The sequence below is a fragment of the Monomorium pharaonis genome, chromosome 3 (genome assembly GCF_013373865.1).
Source record: "Monomorium pharaonis isolate MP-MQ-018 chromosome 3, ASM1337386v2, whole genome shotgun sequence".
NCBI lineage: Eukaryota > Metazoa > Arthropoda > Insecta > Hymenoptera > Formicidae > Monomorium > Monomorium pharaonis.
The window spans coordinates 6,459,023-6,482,788 of record NC_050469.1 but is presented as its reverse complement, the minus strand read 5'-3'; the positions used below and the strand labels follow the sequence as shown (position 1 = coordinate 6,482,788).

General features: G+C 38.7%; 1 protein-coding gene across 5 annotated transcripts in view; it reads left to right on the top strand.

Moving 5' to 3' along the window:
• The first annotated feature begins 13,964 nt into the window (after window positions 1–13,964).
• The window catches only part of LOC105836024 (sodium/potassium/calcium exchanger Nckx30C), a 68,743-nt gene continuing 58,941 nt past the window's right edge, over window positions 13,965–23,766 (top strand). For all 5 annotated transcript variants that reach the window (XM_036284491.1, XM_036284490.1, XM_036284488.1 and 2 more), the window contains exon 1: window positions 13,965–15,532. In XM_036284491.1, the coding sequence (XP_036140384.1) occupies window positions 14,642–15,532 (891 nt within the window). In that variant the 5' untranslated portion in view covers window positions 13,965–14,641. The remainder of the gene's footprint in view (window positions 15,533–23,766) is intronic.

The window sequence follows — 23,766 nt, the reverse complement described above, 5'->3', positions numbered from 1 at the left end:
CCCACGAGATCTGAACGAAGTTGAAAACATTACGTCGAGACATTGCGGGAAAATTTTATTGCTTTCTTCTCTTTTTCTCCCTTTATTTACTCTATATCTCTGACGCCGAGGAAAAAATTCCGTTGCGTGCAGTCCGACCGACTTGTTTCTGCATTTGTGAAATATGTAAATTAAAATTGCTCTGATTCCTTCCGTTCACCGGTCCGTGAACTATGACACGGGTGTAAGTCAGTGGAGCGATATTTTTTTGATCACATATGATGTTACAAATCGTCATTTTCCATTTTACTTAAAAAAGAGAGAGTAATCTAAAATAATTTCATTGTTTTAAATATTTTTGTTAGGAAATATTGTTACTGCATTAATATTTTTTTAACATTTTACTGTCAAAGAATGCATATCTATTTTCAGGCAAACAAATATTTAATAGAAATTTCTTTTTTTTCCTTTAAATTATATAAGCGAGTTCTGTAAATGTACTCAATTACGACATGATATGTGCTACGTAAGCTTGCAATGTTAATTTCACCAAATTAATTAAGTCGCGATCAATTTTTCAAAATTTATTACACTGGCGTCTGCATTGAATATCTTTGTTTCATTTTATAAACAGTTATTGCGATTATAACCACGCAATACACTGAATACCTGTCAAGAGAGTTTGATGTAACAGAATATTCGATCAACAATGAACTGTGTCGTTTGAATGAAGTATATCTTCGGCTACAGTTAATCGAATTTCTTTCTATTATGCTTCATTTTCAATTGTATGTGCTGAAATGCAACGTCAAAGATGCGGATTGAGCATCAAGAATGCCTTTTCCTGGTAGGCGTGACGAATTTTTTTCCACCAGTTCCGCGACTAACGAACTGTGGAACAGGCATTTCATTTGGAGCACAGGAACTCATTTCAGTGATACTCCAGTTTGGAGATTTAATTAGAATATGTCAAATATTATGCTATGACAGTTCCACAGCGTTTCGAATCAAGAAATAATTCATTTAAATGTAACGTTGTCTCACTTCTTTTCATTAAAGTTAAAAACCTACATATACGGTTACATTGGTTTTTATATAAAAATAAATTGCAACTGCAATTTATACGTTTATGCACGTTATATAGACTTACAGGCAAAATATAAAAATTGAGAGAAGAAATGCAAAATTATGAAAAATAAGAATATACTTTGTAATTGCGTTGTACTTTTTTAAAAGCGTAATTATGGAGAGTGGAATTTCGCGAATGACGAACATCGGATGCATAATCATTAGTATGTGTTTCGTGAAAGGTGCTCGTAATTTTGTGCTTGAAATAACGCAGCATGCGGTTTAATAAAACCGTTACCTCCCCGTGATGGCAATGCCATTTTTCAACTACGCGGAAGCATAAGCGTGCCGCCATGCGCATTAATGCTGCGGGTTCATCACCGCGTATGCATTATTCTAAATATTCACCGTGTAATAATTAAATGCATCACAAACGGCTATCAATATTAAATCGCAACGGTATTGGATGTGATTTCAATTAGTGCGAATCGGCCGTCATACAATCACTATTGCGCGGCAACGAGCGACGGTGAAATTATGGTCACACCTTTTACCCCGATGTACATTTATTATGGAGTACTGCGGAATCCGTACCTTCACGCCCCGCACTGGCAAGCTAGATTTATTACTCATGCGCCCTTTGAAATGTTAATACAGATTTCGTAGCCCCGTTTCAAACTTCGTACTATGCCGCTCGCGTCTACGCTCGCGAGGCGAAGAAACCAAAGGCGGCAGCTTTGGCCGCAACTAACGATTCCCCGGCAGCCGGTACGAAAATAAACTATTTATGAATCATTCTGGGAATACACATAATTCCTCTCCCCCCTCACCTTTTCCCGCTTCTCTTCTATCTCTACGCTCTTTTTAAAAGCATATGTGCGCGCACACGGTTCACTTGACACGCGACGCACCGAAATTTTATTTCGGTCAAACGCGTCCCGTAGTCTCACTTTTCTTACGTCATATAAAAAACTTTTAACGTGCCTGTGGGCGAGCGGGCAAGACATTTATCGAATATATGTATTCGTATTAAAAGAAGGATATTTTTTCGACGGCAATCTTCTGTAGCATCACGAACCGGATATATGTTTCTTGCATCAGGATGAAAATTTATAAGCAAGAATCAAATTTCGTACCATTAATCAACTCGAACGTCGGAAATACTCCGAGTGAATTATTTTTATATCAAGAATAATTGTATTAACATTGTCGACGTCGCGCATATAGAGGAGGATAATTTTGTTCGTCGTAACAGATAAAACCATCGATAGATTTTATAAAACGCGAGTTGCATACACGTATATCCTGTTTTTATTTGATACTTCGAGAACTTAGAAAGTAAGTGGCGACACAGCTGTTAGTCGATCAACCGCAGTTAATTTTCTCATCGCACCAACGTGCACTCAGGTTCTGTATATTTTTCTCGGATTATCCAAACAAGACTGTATATGCATTCATAACTAACAATCGCCGTATCCATCAGAAAAGCGTGCTGCAGCGTAGCAGCAAAAGGTTTACTTCAACCGTGTTTCTTAAATATACAAACGGTAATGTTTTATTGTTAATTAACTGGTGAAGTGAAGGCAGAGACATTATGTTTATCGCGTTGATAAGAAAGATTTCTTGTGCAGTGCCGATGGCACTACCATATATCATATAATCTGTAATTTGGATATTATCAGAGTAACAGCGTTTATTAATTTTTCTAAGAGTAAGTAAGCACGTAGAAGCATGAATTTAATTACAAACTTAAATGTATATATTTGTCTGAGTATACTTTATACGATAAAATCGCAGCAATCTGCAGAAAAAAAAATACGATGCTGCGAACGTTGGCTCGCGTTGTCAAAATATTTTCCACCGATGGTAAGCTCTGCTGGCTGATGCTTACCACTCGAAGGGAGCTTTAAAGCTCGCACGCGAACTACGGCGTACACTACGGCTACTTTATCAACCGACTACCCATAGTTGGTCGAGTAGAACTTGAGTTGCCTTAGACGCGCGAGTCAGTGATAGTAGGTAATTGGAATCATTGATCGCCAGTTGAACGGGCGAGACGAATACTTTTGCGGTTAACGGTTACAACGAGAGCTTTCGAGAAGCTGCTTTCATATTGACACTTCAACGTTGACTTTATCGACAGCATTTGTATATCGCGTTTAGAATATACAAGACCATACAGATCAAAATCCACTTAACGATTTTACGCTACGATTTTCGCCGAGATTTTTTTTTTTTTCGCTTAAATCACAGGTGTGAATGGTTACGCCGGATGCTGTGCAACATCGCAAATATTTTCGAAGGCCTTGAAATTGAAAGCTTTTTGTTTTTACAATTCTTCAAGGGGGTACTCAGAGAATGCAGTTCTATTTTTTTTTCCTTGCCGATGAACGCGGAGAATAAACAGACGGGTAAAAATTAAAGTTTTTGAAAAGAGAAGCGCCACTCAGATCAAACTTATGAGTACGCGAATACAAGAGATTTGTGACAAATTAGATCGGTACAGATTAGGCGATAATGTACAAAGGAGACGTAAAGGCTCATCTTTTTGCACTTGATTTCAAGCTTCGAAGCGAATGTCGGATCTCAACCGTTTGACACGGTAGTATCAACGAGACTGATCGATATATAACATGTTTACCGCAAATAGCATTGAAATGATAACGATCCGCGGATAACGGCGTGCTTATACCGCGTCTCAGCGTAAATTACGCGGATATAGGCTTTTACCGCAGATGCTTGATCCTGCAGTAATTCATGACGTGTAATCCAACCCGGCCGTACTTTCGGCGCGGAACGACTGAGGGGACGGGACACATTTAGGAGACGAAATTTGCGCTGGTCCTCGGTAGCTCATGTTACATAATACATTATTTGTTTGTCTTTAACCGTCTGCTCGCGGGATTCTCAGAGTGTTTCCAGCCGCATTAATCTTATTATTCGTTATTAATAGTTAAACAATTATTATAAAGCATACTATATATTTATATATAACATATTCATATTACAGCTCGCACGAATATTGACGTCATGCTGCCTACTGACACGCCGGATATTTCCGTTTTGTAAAATTAACCGCGTAAACAAAAATAAGTATCAGCAATGGGACAGTGCGAAAGAATTTTGTCGAGTACCTAACAAATTAACGTGAAGTTTTCTAAATGGGCTAATTGATCGTAACGTCAAGTTGACGAACCACTGTTCGATTAGGGACACGTAATAGGGAGAAGCTGCTTCGACGTGTGGAGGCGTCTGTTCCTCCAATGCTATCACAATCAACGCTAAGCGTCGATGCGTGGGAAACGTGCATGCAATGCGAACGCAAGAGGCCGATTAATATTCGCTGCGCGGCTACCGATCGACCTCATTGAAATTAAAGGGATAATCGTCGTGATTCGCGCCGCCCTTAACGGACGCGCGCAAGCGTCTCGCCCGAGTCCGAATTCTCGTCGTATACGCGTCGAACTCGCACCATGCTCGCACGAGAGGACGAGATACACGGAGGATTTTTTCCGCGTTTTTTCCAGTGAAACGCGTATGCATCACTCGCCGATTGTTTCACGTCCAACGGAATTCCTTGAAACGTTCGGCCGTAAAGCACCGCCTCCCGACCGAGGAACAAACTCCAAAGAGATTTTGCAAAGCGGCTACCCCATCCGATGTTCGAGCGAACGATGTCTTGTTTCTCGGTCGCTGCAGAGTCCCTCCGGTACGATTGGCTGCGGTCGTGACATTTCTGACGTTCGCTGACGGCAAGTTATGCGACTCGTATTTTCCGAAGCTCCATACACCGTTCTCCATAAAAAAAAATCCGCCGTAGTAAAATCACGCTTTTTATTACGATTGTTAACCACGCGGATTGTACGTGAACTTTCCAAGCGTGCTGAGCCTTGGTTTCCATTCCTAAAGTATCTCGTCGCGTAATACAAAAGGAAACTTTTAACTATTGCTAAATAGGAAAAAAAGTAATGAAAAGATTGGTATTGTTAATTCAACATTGCTCGATGTATTTAGTTTCGCGTGTCGATATATTAGCTTCCAGTGTGTCCACTTTACAATTATTTATGTGTGTGTGTGTGTGTATGTGAGAGAGAGAGAGAGATAGAGAGAGAGAGAATGCTAATTATCGCGTTTGTCCGTAACATAATCGAAATTCCAAGCCCAAATGGTATTCCGCAAAACGTAATCGAAAATTGCGACAACACGCAGCATGTTGTTACAGCTGTAACGGCAATTAATTTAAACTGCATTTTGCCGAGCGGCGCGTCGAGATAAGAGACAAGGATCACGGCAAGTGTCCCGTGCATGTCTGCCCGCAATCAATCTCGTTAGCGCCGATCCTTAATATGACGTTAAACCGCCGCTTTAGCTGCTTCCTCCCGCGATCTTTGTTGGGGATCTCCTCGCAACGGGACCCACGTCGAAATTCAAAATCGCGGTGGCGAGCAAGAGAGGACGGGAAATTTCTGACGTCTCCCGGGGGCGCGTGCGCGCCTCTCTTTCTCGTCGTCTGGCTTTCGATGCGCTCGCGCGTGAGCATTATCCGCACGAACTGACCAGGACACACGCGTCCCCGAAGACACGTGCAACATCACCGTTGACTTTGTGGCTTCGGTGGCTTAAAACACCAGAGTCGCACTACCGCAAATACCATTACTATACTTCTAAATTGACTCGCTGAAAATCTTGAGTCTTAAATGTTTCGACTAAAAATTTATTTGAAGCAATGCGTAAACAACGTCTAACTGCTAGATACGTCACGCGAAATTATAATAGGTATTAAACAAATAGAAGTACATCAACGAGATAAACATCCGTTTCAAAGTTTCGAAATATATCACGACGGAAGAAATAATTCAATAATAAAAATGTCTTCACAATTGGCGAGGCTGTGACATTTTCCCCTTTAAGCTGCATTGGAAGCATGCACCGTTGGTGCACGCGAGAAAACGCGGCTGTGTGTGACGGGGTTGCACACAGTGCCGTGCACACGCTCGCCGATTCGGAACGGAGCCAGTGCCGTGCCTGGAATGTCGTGTTCCGAGCTGGAAAATTTGACTAATGACTCACATGTACAATCCACCACACAGCCTCTTCTTCGACACGTTTTCCGCTCACTTCCAATCGCTTTACAAATCGAAAATACAAATGCAAATAAAAGCGATAGCGAGACACAGATCTATTCGGAATTGAATTGAGGGCCGTCTACTTATATACGAGACGAGGATTTTTATGATGGAATCATGAAAACCGTAACCCAAGAATTTAGAAAACGGACGCGCCGACAAAAACGATCTACGTAGAACGTAAATTCGCGTTAAACTCGAGAGGCTATTAAGTCTCGCGAAATAAAAGCCGTCTTTCGGGGAGAAGGGAAGTAAGGATTACATTAGCAAACGGATGAAAGAAGGTAGAGTTGAAGTTTTCAACATGATATCTAGTATTAAGCTAAAGCCATAAATTGCGATGTACGTGATCAGTTTGTCGGGAACATATTTCCTCTATAGTCCAGGAATCGAAAGTCGTATTCACGAGGGGATGAAACAGAAAGCAGATAAAACGATGGAATATCGACGTTATTCCTGGCTGGCTACGTCGCTATATACGAAAATGGCCTAATTGGCTCTCCTCAGATTCTTCCTCGTACTTATTGCCCCTTCTACTCCTCTCCCCAGAATCTTTCCTTTTCTATAGGGAATATCGTGCGAAATAGATTAAACTGAAAAGAAAAGGTGGACGTGATTCGGGCGGGGGTACCTTACGTTGCGGCATTACGATTTACGACGGTTTGGCGGGAACGTATTTAGGTCAGCGTTTGTTATCAGTCGCACGAGAGGGACAGAGTGAAAACGGGGGGGGGGGGTGGAGGGGAGAAATAGAGATCGGGGTCTCCTGCTTTTCCCTGAACACGTTATGTAATCGTGAATCAAACCAATCATTCCGATGAAAAGTTGCTTGTATCGAGCTGAACTCTCTGGTGTGAATACTCAGGGATTTATCACCTTGAAAGGCATTCGAAACTCTTCGGGGTAGCTGCATTAGATGCGCATACGGAGGTAGGATGGTAGGAGATGGGAAAAGGGGAAGGGGGACAGCATAGAGAGGACGTTCGATAATGGGGTTGGTTCCACCTTTCGGTTGGAAAGACGTCGAAACTTTCGAGGGTGACGTAGCATGTACAGGCATTCTCCTATCTACGTATGTCCTTTCGATGTAACGTTTGCGACGTTTCGGCTGAAAGGGCAAGGTTAATCTTTAATCAAACTAAAATTTTTCAAAAACACATTTAATATACATCTTGGCTGCAGTCGATGCAACATATATTTTAACGAGGATTAATAGCAGATGCAGTATCCTTTTAATATGAAATTAATATTGGATTACATGTAAATCTATTTCAACTATAATAATTCAAATTTTGATGATAAATATTAACAGTTGTAATAATAAATCTTGTATATAAAAGTTTCAATACGTTGTTAAAAGTTATAACAATATTAAGTTTCTGCGAATGAAAAAAATACAATTTATAATAAATTTGTGAATCGCACAATTTATGTTTTTTCTTTATTGGTAATATTATTAATACTATTTTGTAAAATAGATTCATAATTAAACTTGCTTTTATTTAACTAACTAAAGATAAGCCTTATTTTATAACTGGATTTTCATATTGGATGATTTCTTATGATTTTACATATTGTTTTCAAGTTCGTCAAACTGCTAGTCAAATAAATATTCAAGATCTTTAAACATAATTATAAATTAAAGAATAATAATTACAATATTAAATTGATAATCAATTATATAATAATGATCCAAGCCAGCAAGCATCTATTATCTCCTATCATACCATAAAGAATTTGTTGCAAAAAAATTTGTTGCTTTTATTTATATCACGCGCGCGGATATGATAAAGATAAACATCTTAAAAATTATACAATTATACATATAATTTATAGCTTTAATTAATTTTCCAATAAATTTTAATTGAATTTCGTAATGGGACTTCTTTTCTTGTGCGTTTACGAACTTAGCACCATAGACTGTACGCGATAGACGCGGTATCGAGAGAACGTTAAAGTTGGTTGTTGCAAGAAGATATGCTTCTGAAGCAGAAATTTAATCAACGAAACTAATGTCGCTAGTATCGAAAGTTAAAGTCACGCCAGAATTTTTGTTATACGATACAGATATTCTTTTGTAAAACTTAAATAGTAAAACTAGGAATTGTAAAAAGGAATTGAAAATTAGGAATTGATTTGCACAATAAAAGGATCGTTTATATACATTTTCGATCACTAACAAGGAAACCTCGCGAACTCGAAAATTCAGATTTTAATGAAACTTGGCATAAATGTAGAGGAGGGTAAATACATGAATTTAGAAATTTTTAGTTGGTGCCCAAAAACGGTTTGAAGGGGTAAAACCACCCTTCAAAGTTGAGACATTTTTGCGGTTTTTCGATATATCTCGTAAACTAAACAAAATATTAAAAAATGTTTCATACAAAAGTTTTACAGCATAAATACTTCCATTTAACTACGCTATTCATTTTTCAAAAAAAAAAAAAATTATAAAAAAATTTTTTTTATAATAAATAGCATAGTTAAATAAAGGTATTTATACTGTAAAACTTTCATAGGAAACATATTTTTATATTTTGTTTAATTTACGACATATATCGAAAAACCGCAAAAATTATCTCAACTTTGAAGGGTGATTTCACCCCTTCAAACCGTTTTTGGGCACCAACTAAAAATTTCTAAATTCATGTATTTACCTCCTCTATATTTATGCCAAGTTTAATTAAAATCTGAATTTTCGAGTTCGCGAGATTCCCTTGTAAGAAGTGTCGTCTAGAACTTTGCATATGGGACATGAGGTACGAATAATCACGGTATATGTTGCTCTAAGAGCTCCATATATTTTCGTGTGGTGCCACGATTGACGCATGACATATGAACGCGATACGATGTTTACAAGGGTTCACTGTATCCCAAATTTCATATTCTCATATTCCATAAATCGATATATTCATGAGAATAGCTACACATATGACCTTTTCAATAATAAATGGAATTCGATGGTATTGTTAAGAACATATTTATTTTAGTTAATTATGGGTGAAATCTCGTAGAAACTTCTAGCCTTTATTTAGCTGAATTCTGATTAACGATCTGTCATATATAATAATTATGTAATGATTGTTTTGTACGTTATCAGTTTCATATATAGATATATAAATATATATATGTAATAATATCTTATTCTATTTTAATATATTTACGTAAATTTAAAAATAATATTAATATCAATTTATAAACCAAAATTAATATTACTCTATTCAAAAAGGGAGATCATTAGTTAACAGTTGAATTTTAATTAACATATTTACATATGTAAGATTAAACACACATATAAAATTAAAATATATTTTATAAATAATTTGCTTTTAAATTTGTATTGTGTGTACAACAAGTAGTAAGCTGATTATATTAACATTAGCGATTATTAATCTGGATATTTTTGTGTGTAATTGTTTAATTACGCTTTGATATGAGATTGTCGCAGAATATATCTTTTAATTTATGTTAAAATAATCTGTCAGAAACGCGATGGTGAATTAACTTTGAACACAGCCGTGCTTTCAATATCTGGTAAAGTACCATATGTTAACGTGAGCACAGCAAAAGACCATAGGTAATGTGCACAGCCACGAGCCAAGAGATACAGGAGTTGACCTTTATCCTCTCTAGAACGCATGGTCGAGTCAGCTTTGCGGCTTCAATATATAACAGTTACACACAAAAAGTAAATGTAATCTTTGTAAAACGAGCATATAACAGATGATACATCTCGGAGAAGTACACGCTCACATCCGTCAAAACTACTATAAATAGATTCTGTTACGATTTCATTAATAAGTGCCGCTAAGTATTTTAAAATAATAGTTGAAATTGATGGAAACATTTTTTTTGCAAGATATATATACTCATATACGAATATGAATTTTAATCTACAAGGCAAATAGACTTATTAAACAAATAACAATGATTCTTAATGACATAATTGGAAAATATATTTAATTTTGCTAAAGGTAAATTATATGTAACTTGTTTTGAATACTAAAAATATTGCATTAATCAATAATACATTTTATGCTGAAATAATGTTCCTTTTAGAATTTACTTAAATTACGATAGATATATATTGTTAATTTTTATTTATGATAATAAAAAATTTTGATTTATGGTTATATGTATGTGTATATGTATCGTGTATATAAAGGATTCTTTTTTAATTCGAGTTGCTGAGTTGAAAGTAGAACGACACAGCTTATACTTTTTCTACGAGATCTTTTAACGACCGGAAACCGGATGCGATGAGAAGCTCGAGACGAGACGAAAACTTGAAAGTACCGTCGACAGTCGCTAATAACTGTAACGACCTTTGGGACATAACAAAGTGAGTCTAAGGATGGCGCCGCCAGGATAAAGGTCGTAGGGGCTGTAAGAAAATGTTTGCCCCTGCACAGTATTACTCTTGTATGTGCCTTCTTGAGACAAAATTCTTCATAACTTTCCCACTTCTATAGCTTGACCCTCGCGTTCGTCAAGAATCATGTGTCAAATATGTGCCCCGTCACAATTACAATAATAACTGACACATGACAGAACGATAAGAACAACATAACGATGACAAGAGCTTTACGTGTGTGCCCGAGAATACTTACTTCTGACTACTTATTTCAACTAATTGCAATAACAATGTTAAGCAAACAAGAACTAAATGTATTTGTCTTGTTCAAGTTTTTATTGCTTTTAACTAACGTTATTGAAAATTTTTACCCTTTGGTATTGAAATATAAAAGTTTAAAGAAAAACTATAATTATCTTGAAACAGTTTTAACCTATAATAGAGCAATAGATTAAATGATTAAATAATGAATAAGTTAATTTTGCGAACATCTAAATGTTTATTTATTCACGGAAATAATATACAATATAGTATCGATTTTTAAAAAATTGAATTAGCATGATGTTATGCATTAGAAACTTTCTATGTCGAACTTTTTCTCATAACATGCATTTAATATTTTATATATTTAAATGGATATTATTTTTCAATATAGAAAATACATAAATATATTTTGTAAAAACAAAAAAATAATGAAATAATTATTGTATCGAAATGATTGTTTCTTTTTTCTGCATGCATTTTGCAGATTACTGCACAATTCGCCCATGTTATCGGTTAGTCTTCAGGTAGAAGACAATAGAGGAAAAATAGAGATTTATCTGCCTTCAATATCCGTGACTGTCGATGATTCCAAGTACTGTTGGTTTAAATTGGAGGAGCAGCGGGAGTTTATATACGACGTGATCTTCATTTGTAAGGTGTTAGAGAACACGACTTACATTGCATGCCCTTATTCAAGAGCATTTTCTAAGCTAGAAACTCGGAACTAAGTAGGATATTTGCGTCTACAAATTGGTTACGTTAGGTAGCTTAGTAAGTAGCTTGCAGAATAATAATAGAAAATATGTATAATACGCCTGTTTATTATTAGATAGGCGTGACATATAATCTCTCGCTAAGCCCTGCTTAACTTGTTAATAATATTTGTCTGCCCTTATGTGTTTAGATATACTGATCAGATAAAGAATGCAATTTATAAAGAAGAATAATATTTCTTAATAACTGCTGGAAATATTTTTTAATAGAATATGTATGTTTATGTTGTTTTTTTTTTTAGGATAAAAATAAAATTTAAACTGATTGTAAGTTAAAAGTTTAAAATGAATATTGAAATATGGCAATCATCAATTATTGTCTTATATGTATGATATTCACGAATATTTTATTAATTATTTATATTAATCGTTGTGTGTATTATATGTCAATACTTGTAACAATCAAATTTGATTATTCGTGACATACGTGTATATAAAATTGCTCTAATAAACTTGATCTATAAATTAATTTATAAAAAGTGAAAATTATAACATTAAATACGATCTTAGAAATTTAATTTCCAAGGAAATCGTCTGGGGATGTGTGTTCCAAAAAACAACATATATTTCTTAGAAATAAAAACGTGTGAGAAAAAACATCACTGACATATATCTAATCATTAAAGTGCAACAAGGAGAAAAAATTCTCTCCCGATAAATTTCTTCCTACTTTTCTTTGATCAAACGTAAGGAAGCTCTCAGATGTATCCTGATTCGACAAACGCAACAGAGAAGAGACTACGCGCGGAGGAGATAAATCTAAAAGACTAGAGGCATGGAGCGCTGATCATGCGCCATCGATTATTTCGAGCAGTTATTTCGAGGGCGAATGAGGTCGTCCCAAACACCTAGAGCACTCTCGATGAAAGCTTCTTTATTTCTATTTAAGCCCGATTTTAACATAGAGAATCGTGTTTGGCAGAAGGTTACATCTTTTTTACGTTGATTAGTCCCGACCTTGCAGAATCCAGGGATTATTTTTCATTGCTCGACGCGAAACGAGTCACCTACGTATCTCTTGATGCAGAAGATCGCCTGTTCGGCACCGAGCCGTCTGCTCTCCGCAACGTGATCCTCTAGAAGGAGTAGTCGATGCCGAACTGGCGAAGGCAGGCGCACGTACGCCGCGCGACGGACGGTTGGAATCCGTCCGGGTGACACCCGTTATACGTGCATTCGTAACGTGAAGTTGTGTGGCGTCGGCTCTCCGATATCGAGCGGGAAGGCCCGGCGAGGGGTGCTCACACGTGCGCAGGCTCCCACCTCCACGACCTACCACGTCGTGGATACGCCGAGGTAAGGGGGAGAGGGAGGAACGCGCGCGGGGTGTAGTGGCAAGTGGAAGAGAGAAGAATTCAGGGCGGCGAGCCCTCACGGAGCGAGATGAACGACGTTCGAGGAGCGATTTCGGCGGGGTTGGAGTTGGATAGGCTACCACGGATGTCAGGTGGCGCAAAAGAGAAGCGCGGGGTGACGCGGCCGGTGCGGAGCGAGGAAGAAAGCTTCTTCTGCACGGGAAAGAGAGAACGGGGTGATCTATCTCTCGCGAAGAGAGATACGCGATATCGGGGATAAAGCAAGGGAAAAGGAACGAAAGAGTAAACGAGAGGAAAACATAGGGTGGTGAACGCCGAAATCGCTCGGCGGACGAAGACGGAGGAAGGTAACAGAAAGCGGTCTCCCTGCTCACGAAAGGCTGGGTACCTCAATGGAAAAGAGAGCGATACAGGTGCCCGATGAAAGATGAGGACAGAGAGTCGCGAGCAATCGCTAGTGCAACGGAGAAAACATGAGGCGCTATAAGGCCGATGCTGAACGAAAGGGGTGCAAGGGGGAAAGAGAAAGAGAGGCTCTGCTATCATAAAGATCGAAAGAGGAGTCGGCGGCAAATGAGACGAAGAATGGAGGAAGACGATCGAAAGAAAGAAGGAGAGGTCTTAGTGGCTAACAGAGGAAACCAAACGAAGGAACACAGTGGGAGAAAGAGATAGAAGGAGGGAGTCGCGGGAGTGCGACGTCGCAAGAGAGGGGAGGAGAGAGAGAGAGAGAGAGAGAAAGAGAGTAAAGTGAGAGAGAGGAACAGAACGGAACAGGGTTGTTCCAGTGTGCAGCGGGCGGGCATCGCGGCGGGGGCGCCGTTCTGCTGCTCCTGTATATCCATCCAGGGTTATATGCACCATCCACCGCATCCTAGTGACCACGACGGCGACGACGACGACGACGACGACGACGACGACGACGACGACGACGACGGCGACGACGACGACGACGACGACGACGACGACGACGACGACGACGACGACGACGACGGCGACGACGACGACGACGACGACGGCGGCGGCGGCGGCGGCGGTGACGACGACGACGACGGCGGCGGCGGCGACGACGACGACGACGACGACGACGGCGGCGACGGCGACGGCGACGGCGACGACGGCGGCGACGACGGCGACGACGACGACGACGCCGACGCCGCCGGGAAGCAAAAGGATATCGGTCGCGTCGAATACCCGAGCCTGTTCGTAGTAGCGGTATACATCAACACTAGTTGTAGTAGTAGTAATCATAGTACACGTCGCGGACTAATCCTGTCGGCACGTCGTGAACAAGCTCCAGTGAAAAAGCTCGCCGAGACGCAACAACGAGAGAGGAAGAGAGGGAGAGAGATAGGAGGAGGACACAGTGTGAGAAGGAAAGAGCCTGGTGAAGGATCGAGTACTGCGATCACACGCAGGTAGGTCCATCCAGAGGGAGGCATCGGCAAGGAACCGCTCCTCAACGCCGCCGCTCCAGCAGCATGACCCAGCCTTAGTACGGCTCTCCTGTCGTAAACCCTCCGCGGCGCGACACGATACGACACGTAGAAGAAGGTGGTGGAGGAGTCGGAGGTGGTGCTGGCGGCGGAGGAGGCAGAGGGGACGAAGGGGGCCAGGGAAAGGGTGGAGGACACCGAGGAGGACGGAGAAGAAGAAGAAGAAGGTGGAGGAGGACGGAGGAGGAAGCCTCGCAACGACGGCGAACGTCCTCGAGGGTGCGAACCACCAACAGCGGCACCACCGCCGACGTCGACGACGACGATGATCGCGACGGGCGGTGATCGGCGTACATGCTGGAGGCGGAGACGCCGATTGGCGTTGGTGACTTTGCTCTCCGCGGTTTTAGCCTTCGCGATGGGCCCCTCGTCGTCTTCGGGCCACAGACCGGCGCCGAATAACCCAATCACATTTCATACCACTACGAGTAGCACAACCATGCCCGTCCGAGTGCGGCTGGGTAACGGCACCAGCGTGCAAGTGTACGATAGCAAAAACTACTATGTTAACGTTGCGGGTCTCGACGGGCACAATAATAGGACTAATAACGATAACGAAACGGACATCAAGAGGCCGCTCTTCCCGGAAGATCTTTTCAGTATCGAATCACGGCGCCGCGGTGCCGTGATACTTCACATACTCGGCGTAGTGTACATGTTTGTCGCGTTAGCGATTGTTTGCGACGAGTTCTTCGTACCGTCGTTAGACGTGATCATCGAGAAGCTCGATATCGCCGACGATGTGGCTGGTGCTACTTTCATGGCGGCCGGTGGATCGGCGCCCGAACTCTTCACATCGATCATAGGCGTGTTCGTGTCGTTCGACGACGTCGGTATCGGAACTATCGTCGGATCCGCCGTCTTCAACATCCTTTTCGTGATCGGCATGTGCGCTATATTCTCGCGTACCGTGCTGTCGCTCACATGGTGGCCTCTATTTCGCGATTGCACTTTCTATTGCGCCAGTCTGCTCACCCTGATCTACTTCTTCCGCGACAGTTATATATACTGGTACGAGGCACTCGTGCTCTTTGGATTCTACTTGGCTTATGTGAGCTTCATGAAGTGGAATCAACCGATGGAGAAAATGGTCAAAAGGATACTCTACAGGAATAAGGTGACCCGGGTCAGGTCTACCGATCAGCTGATGCCTTCGGTATGTACAGAATGTATACGCGACCCATACAGAGCGATGTAGGAAAACGTCTGACCCTGTCTTTGTCTACTTTTACACCGATCGATCAGTCTGTCTTGTTCTACGATTTCCCTCTCGCTCTATCCCCGTGTGTCGCGTCATCTCTTTCCATCCATCAACCCCTTTCGTATAAATATACATGTCACTGTTGTACCGCCCCTCCCCTCTATCTCTCTCTTTCTCTCTCTGTCTACACGCGTTTTTCCTCTCTTTCTAGCTGTTCGTTTATTTCCTTCTACTATACCCTTTCTCTATACTTTCTCCCGATTTCCCTCTCTTTCTTTCTCTCTCTCTCTCTCTCTCTCTCTTCCTTCATTCTTTCTACCCTTTTACGTATATACTCGCATAGCTCTCTCCCCTCTATCCCTGATACGTTACCGTGACTTTATATTTCATGGAGGAGCATAGCGTCGCGTGACTTCACCTACTCGCACGACTGCTCGTGGGCGGTGTTTTGTCTCGTGGACGGGCATTGCCACGGTTACGTTTTTTCCTTGCGGTTTTTTCATTTTGCATTTTCGAGATGAGACTGACCGAGGTGAACCTTGAGTACAGCCTGGTCAAGAGACGTGACCTTGACCAAATCGCGAAACTTATAGTATGACGAATGGATGATCAAACTGCGCCTGATTTAGCTCCGATACTGAGTTTCTCGTTCGTACATTCTATTTTACGATTAATAAATAAACTGATAAATTGATATACCGAATTCAAAATTCATAAATGGTATGAGTAAATCCTAAAGTACAGGAAGCACCCTTTTTTAATAGCATTATATAAAAGTGCATGAAAAAAATATATATATTAAGTCAGCACAAACTTGGCACTTTGCAAATGCACAATTTTTCAGAATAAAAAAAAACTGGTATTTGTATGAAACTGATAATCCCAAACGCGCATTTTGAACGGCATCAATCATAGTTTAAGACACATGACCTGCTTATCTTCCGCACGTAGACTAAGGGAGAGATATCAAGATATATCAATTATTGCACGGTCCCTTTAAAATACTTTCTTTTCCTCATTATTTACAGGATTTATAGGATTTATACGATTACAAATCCAAATTGTTCTATTTTACTTATCCATTTTGCAGAATATTTTATTTTTTTATCTCCATAATTTAAACTATGTATATACCTATAACATAAAATATAAATATAACAAACAGCAAAGATAGTCATACAAATTGTCACAATATAAGTGTTATATTATTGAAAGATTATATGCGTTTCGGAAAAATAAAATTTACTTGGGACCAACTTTCATCTGAGTGGATTTCGATCATCTTCACGCGTGAAACTAGTGCGCCAACTAAATGTTTAGTCTGGTAATGGTGTCTCATATAGAGAAGTACGATTCATAAGCGGAGGAAGAGTGATACTCAAGGTCGTCAGAGACGTCACTAGCACTGTGAGCTTCTCTATGTTGAAGTTTCTTTGACCTGTCGCGAAAGAGTGCCTTACCGTAACGGTACAAAGGCGAGACAATACGCGCCCCCGGACTTTATACAAACGTAGAAACTTTGCATTATGGGAAAACTAGCTGTTGTGACAACATTCAGTGTAATAACTCTCATAGTGGACGTCAACGCGTGTGACAGCGTAAGCTGTTTTGTTATACTCTGAGCCATCGATTACGTTATCAGCATTAAACCCATCTTTTTTTCGTTCATGTTTAACCTCGGGAGGTTATCACCTAGCTGCCAATTGAGACTCAAATGTTGCATAATCCAAAATTTATGTCGGAGACGGGACTTTGGTTTATCGGCTCGTCGTATCTTCAAGATGTTGATAAACGAACGGTCCTACGTTTTCGTAATGACCCATGGCGATCGATTCGCTTGCAAAACCGAATGATTGAGAACCTTTCAAACCAACGCTTCGTGGGCAAAGTGCGTTTTTGTGCCAATCGATTTTGAATCTTGTACACGAAAAAGAGGCAAGCTGCATGTTGAGTGAGAAAAAGAAAAAAATTGTTATAGAAAGGACACTGCATAATAATGATTGAAAGGAGGACATGAGAGAAACATGTTAAATTTTAATAACGTAAAAGCGATTGTACAACTTTTTTTTAACTGCATGAATCCGAAATACGTCGTGCATATATACAATTTTTTTAACTTGAATATTTTGAAAATTGAAGCTTTTATTGCATTACTTAATTGGAAAGAAAATTGGAAATTAATTAATTGATTACACATATCAAGGTAATTTAAAAAATTACTACGTGTGTGTATGAAGGAAAGGATTAAAAAGTTATGTTTTTGATATCTGTATAGTGTAAAATAAAACGTCATTGATTTCTTTTCTTATAGTTACATAAAGGATAAAAATTTAAGAGAAAACTTTTTTAAAAAACACTTTCAAAAATTTTAATTTAGATTTAGAATATTTTTAATTTAAATTTAGAATATGTAATTTATCTAGATATATTATAAACAGAAATAATTAGTAATAGAAATCATCAATAAAAATTAAATATACATTTATTAAAACAAGTATGTAACAATTGAAATTATATTAGATTTTTATTTCAAATTTCCAATAAATTTCTTATGTTTGTTTAATTTTGATTGATTTACATTCTTCAAAATTAATATTTCCTGCATCCACGTTAATTAACATAATTATTTGTGTCCATAAAAATGTGATAAAAATAGAATCGATCATCATTAATATTCTAACAGTCTCATGTTTACACATTTGTACATGTATAGTATATGTATATATAAAAGAAATGCTTATTTAGAAGATGCAAATGAGAAATCAATCGTAATTATTATTTCATATTCTAAAGAGTTTACTTTATTATGTTTTCAACGTTAAAACGCGCTTGCCATCTATATCATGTATCGAATGCATATATAATTTTCATTGATGCTGAAATAATGTTTTCTTTTAAAGCTCACAATATATAATAAATAACGAAATAATTTTCAGATATAATAATACATAATATATGACGAAATATTTAATAACTTACGAAATTGTTTTGAAACATCCAGGCTAAATTTAAAATACCAAAAAGATGTCTCTATCCGGAAACACGTAATCCGCTTCCTCGAAGTTGAGACGCGAAATCTATTTTTCCTTTATTCGTTTCCCTCCGGTGTCGTTTACTCGTTGACACTCAAAAAGACTTAACTGAAATTTATCTTTTATTCCTGCATGGCCAATGATCGTTTGTCACGGAAAATAAGAATACAAAAGTCCGATGAAAACCGCGATTGACGCGACATCGTTCGGCGCGACTGGCTGTCTCCTTAATTTTATAGACTTATATTATTTCCGCTCCCGGCAGTGTTGCTAATATTTCGAAGTGCGGAAATACGCTCCTGTCAATCACGCGGAATGCCGAGAGTGCGAAATATATCTCTCTCGACACTGACTGGTGATTATTAGAAGACCGCAGCTCGCACGATAACTGCATAATTGCATTCAACTGACAAATGATTGAAGCATTCCCGAAATCGTTCGCATTAGATTTATTGCAGCTGGCACGAGAGGCTATTTAGATGATTTCTTAAATAATTATGGTGCGTGAAGTATTACAAAAAAATATATTGATATAATTGCTTGTATAAATTATTCAGAATCACGAACCCTGCGCTTATACATTGTGTATGTTTATTTACACGTAAACTTTAAAACTTTATACCGTTTAAAACGAATCGATACGTGATAAGTAATAATAAATATAACATACGATAACGTGTTACACAGTTAATCACTGTCTCGCATTCTATACGCATATTACGGTTAACACGGTGTTTAACACCTTGCGTGCAAAGTGTTACTATCTCGTTCAAAAGTCCTTTTTTTTTCTACCGTACGGTGAACGTGCGTCCGAGATTATAATTAGACGTTGGTAACGTTGTGTCTATTAATACTATGTGTATTAAACTAATTTTGCGTGTAATATCAGTATCATGGTAATTAAATCGAGACCGGGAGGATGCGATAAGAATGCCATCTATGGCCGTAGATGTCATTCTTATAACATCCTCCTAGTCTCGATTGCCATGATGCTGATATTGCACGCAATAAATTTGTAACAATGTAAATTACTTTTATGCTGATCTTATTTACGTTCAACATATGGACGCGTAGTCATTTCTAGGAAAATGATGGCAAAAATCCTGATATAAATATAACCTCTCGTCTTGCACAAAAAAGTTTCAACGATATGTCATTGGCTTTATTAAAATAGATACTAGACGAGGATGAAGCTGTACAGGCGCAATCGTGCGCCAGCTGCGCATACTCAATTGAACTTTTAAACTGGTTGTTATTAGTCTTAATTGTTCTTTCCACAGAATAATGCCGTATGCGAAACTCGTTCGAAACGTACAGAAGAGAGATAACGGTTACCAGTAGAATTGGTTAAAAGCTTAATTAATATGACCGTCACATTTTGAGGCATTCTAAATTCTACGCTACCGCGAAAGACTTTGGTACGGGCACAAAATCCAATAACTTCGCCGGATCAGCTGGGTCCGCCGCGACGACAGTCGTCCGTCCGATGATTTTCCACGCCTTCGTTTATCCAGCCCTTGAAAAAAAAATAAAATAAAGAAGAACACCTCTCATCTTTCTGACGCCTGAAATCTCATTCGGAGAAGTTACGGCATTGCAGTGCGCCGAGGTCCTCTCCGCCCATCGTCGAATCGATTCGACAGAGGCTCTTCCACACGCTTCCAATCTCGGCGAACGCCCGTGTGCAACCGTCGGTGTTTCATTCCGCTTCGCTCTTTCCTCTCACTGAGTTATAACGGTCGACGGGACGTATACACACGGGGGAGCATTACATAATGCGCCGGTGGGTGAATGGGGAAAAAAAAAATTTACGGGCGAGATAGCACGAATTTAGTCATCAACTTGAGCGACCGCAGAAACCCTCGGATTTTACGGCTCGTGCCTGAAACGTTGACCGAGCACGTTTTGCAGGATTGTAATCGTTATTAAAATTCGGGTGTAAACGTATACTAGACGTTGTAAGCGTCGTTTTAGCATTCATTAGATGCATTTTTACGAGGCATTGTGTAGAAAAAAAGGAGCGTGTTTAGATATTCATGTATCAGGGTTGGGAAAATTACTTCTCAACAGTAACTCCACTATTATTAACTTAAAAAGTAATAACTCGCTACTTTGTTCATTACTTTTCTAAAATGAGATCAAATAAAAATTTTTTTAATTAAAATTTAAACTTTACTTTTCCAATGTTTTTTGTTGAAATATTAATAACAATAAAACAATATTATTTTGTATCTCAAATTTATAAAATCACGAAAAGTTTAAAAAGAAAAATTTTTTAATGCTCAACACGTAAGTAATTTTTAAAACTTTTATTAAATTTATAAATACAACGAAACTTATACTTTTTTACATTCTTAATTTTACATTCAAGAATATTAATATGATAATTTCAAGCTCAAAATTGTTCTTAAAATATATTCGGCAATATAATTAGTTTGTGACATTTGAAAGCTACAGTTAAAATGGTTTTAAACATAACACACTATAAATAATAATTAAAGATTAAAAACTGAACACATATATGCATTACTTAGAAAATTGTCACGAATATAAAATTTAAAATATAAAAAATAACGATAAAAATAATTGATAAATTTGTTATTGTTATATACTTACAAAAAAAAGAAAAGTAACGCTGTAAAACTGTAACGATATTACAAGTAACATGTTACTTTTCAATCCTGGTCATCATAAATGTACTAAAGTAAATGAGTAAGCGTATGTCGCATAATAAATGGAAGCTAGCATTTAGCGGATTTTCCAGGCATTAAAAGATAAGTGACGATGATTTAACGCAACGAAGAAAATATTAGATTAATCTTTAATCTATTTAATTTATTTAATTATGTTAAAAAAATACTTTAATCAATATAATTTTTAACAAGTTTTAAATTTTCAACAACATGTAAGAATTCGTTTACTTAAAATCATATAATTACTTTTTTTATTCTTTTCATAACGAATGTGAAATTTTGTTGATTACGTTTTAATGAATGAAGTTTGAAGAAAAATTTATCGATATTTTTAATCTCCTAAACGAATATACGGATTAAAATACTTTATCGTTACTTTAGATATGATATTTTGATTTTAAAAATATTCAATTTTTATCTAAAAACATCGATTTTATCCTGCGCGAATAAAATCGGTTATAGTTTAATTTAATTTAAGCATTTAATAAAATACGCTAAATTTTTAATTTTGGAAATTCACTTCTGGAATGCACGGTGTACCGTGCACGATAAATCACGCGCTCTTTTTGTTTAATCGGTTATCGCAGCGTAACGGATTACGGGTTTGTAAATATAGTAAATGAGCACATCGATTTAATTATTAACGCGTTATGCGCGCGCAACTAAGCATAGCTTTTTTTACTGCCACATCTCTGCATCTCATCTCTATTTCGCTGTAATAATTCTGCATTTAAACGACAAGTAACGGCAATTGCTTCCGATACGTTAATTATTTGAACACAAATATTTAACACTGACCGGATATGAATTCTAGCAGTTTGTTCGAACGAGCGAACCTTAAATAGCGTATATTGTTGCAACTACAACTCTTACAACTACAATTCTTAGTGCAAATACAAATGCGGCGTCCGCTCAAAGTAGTATTAATACTACTGACGCGCGCTATCGTTCTGTGCCTTTGTCATATATAGCGCATAATAATTAACAACCATATTGGTTTCTTGTAAAACCTCGACCTACTTTTCTGCCGAACACCGAGTACGTGCCTCCTTTGTATACTGCCATCGAGCAGTATACTTCTTTAATCTTTTTTTAGTACAATGTGGTGTGGTGTGGTGGTGTAGTGGTGTCGTTCTCTCCTCGTTTCAAAGATTACTCAAACATCGCTTATAATACACGTTGCGTGTTTGCTACATAATACAAAATAGTACTGTTATTAAGAATATAAACCTGTGGTAAAGTAAAAGAAAAATCCTTATTACTACGAATTAAATGTTGTTATTACACAAATGTTGTTATTCTCTAGCAGCTGTTATATTTTATCTCATGCGCCGGATAGTGGTTGCTTAATGGGCATTAAGCTTAATGAATATTTGAAGAGTCGGATTACGTATGAAACGATAGGCGGTATAATAAGCCAGAAGACTTACAGTTCGCCTTAATTAAGGCATTCGCGATATAGCTCTCATTAGTAATAGTCATAGTGGACTATCAGACGGAATCACTGTCGAAACATCGCCCCGGCCCGTTCTCTTGCGTAGAGAACAGCGTAGAGACGCGGCTGAGAATTTTCACGGTGAAAATATGGAAATCGGGGGCGCAGCCTCGTCGCACGATGGCGCCGAGCAAATTGAACAATAATCCGCAGACTCGGCGGCCGCTGGGTCAGCTGTAATCGCGCTGGGGTAAGTGTCGCGCTAAGTGGAACGTGGCCATAGCGCGAATAATGGCGCGATCGTTAGAAAAGTCACAAGTTCTCGGTCTCCAATCGAGAGAGCCGAGATATGCCTCGCGGGAAGGTTCCTCGAACGCAAACGGTTGAAGTGGTTTCCCCTTTCTCTTTTCCCATCACTCATAATTTCAACGTACTTGATGTTTGCTGCGCGAGTCGGACACTTCTCGACGTTAAACTTTAACGCCAAAGTCGAGACGAGTTAATTCCACCGAGTCTCTCAGGGTGTAACCACAGCTGGCAACGATCATACTAATCAACTTGCGTATCGCGATATCAAACAACGTTACTGGATTACTAGATTTCATTAGATCTCTAAGATAAATATTAAAACGCGCGAAAGTATTAAATACTTTATGCGGTGGAATGAAAACTTCAACAAGTTCGATAGTTGATTAAAATTTATGCGCGACCATCTCGTATTACCATCTCGACTTTAAGTACTTTGCAAACGCAAACACCCTCTCTCTCTCTCTCTCTCTCTCTCTCTCTCTCTCTCTCTCTCTCTCTCTCTCTCTTAAAAGTATACATATTCGTGCTGAACTGCTTTCGGAATGTTATTCCTCAAGTAAGCGCGACATAGATATAGGTCGGCCTGATCGATGTGCCGGCGATCACAACCTCATAATTGCCGTCGTAAATCTTCCGTCATAATCTGCTCCTTTGTCTCGTAAAGAGGAAAAAAGAGAAGAGAAAATATTCGTGCCACAATTGAGAATTAGACCGTTCCTC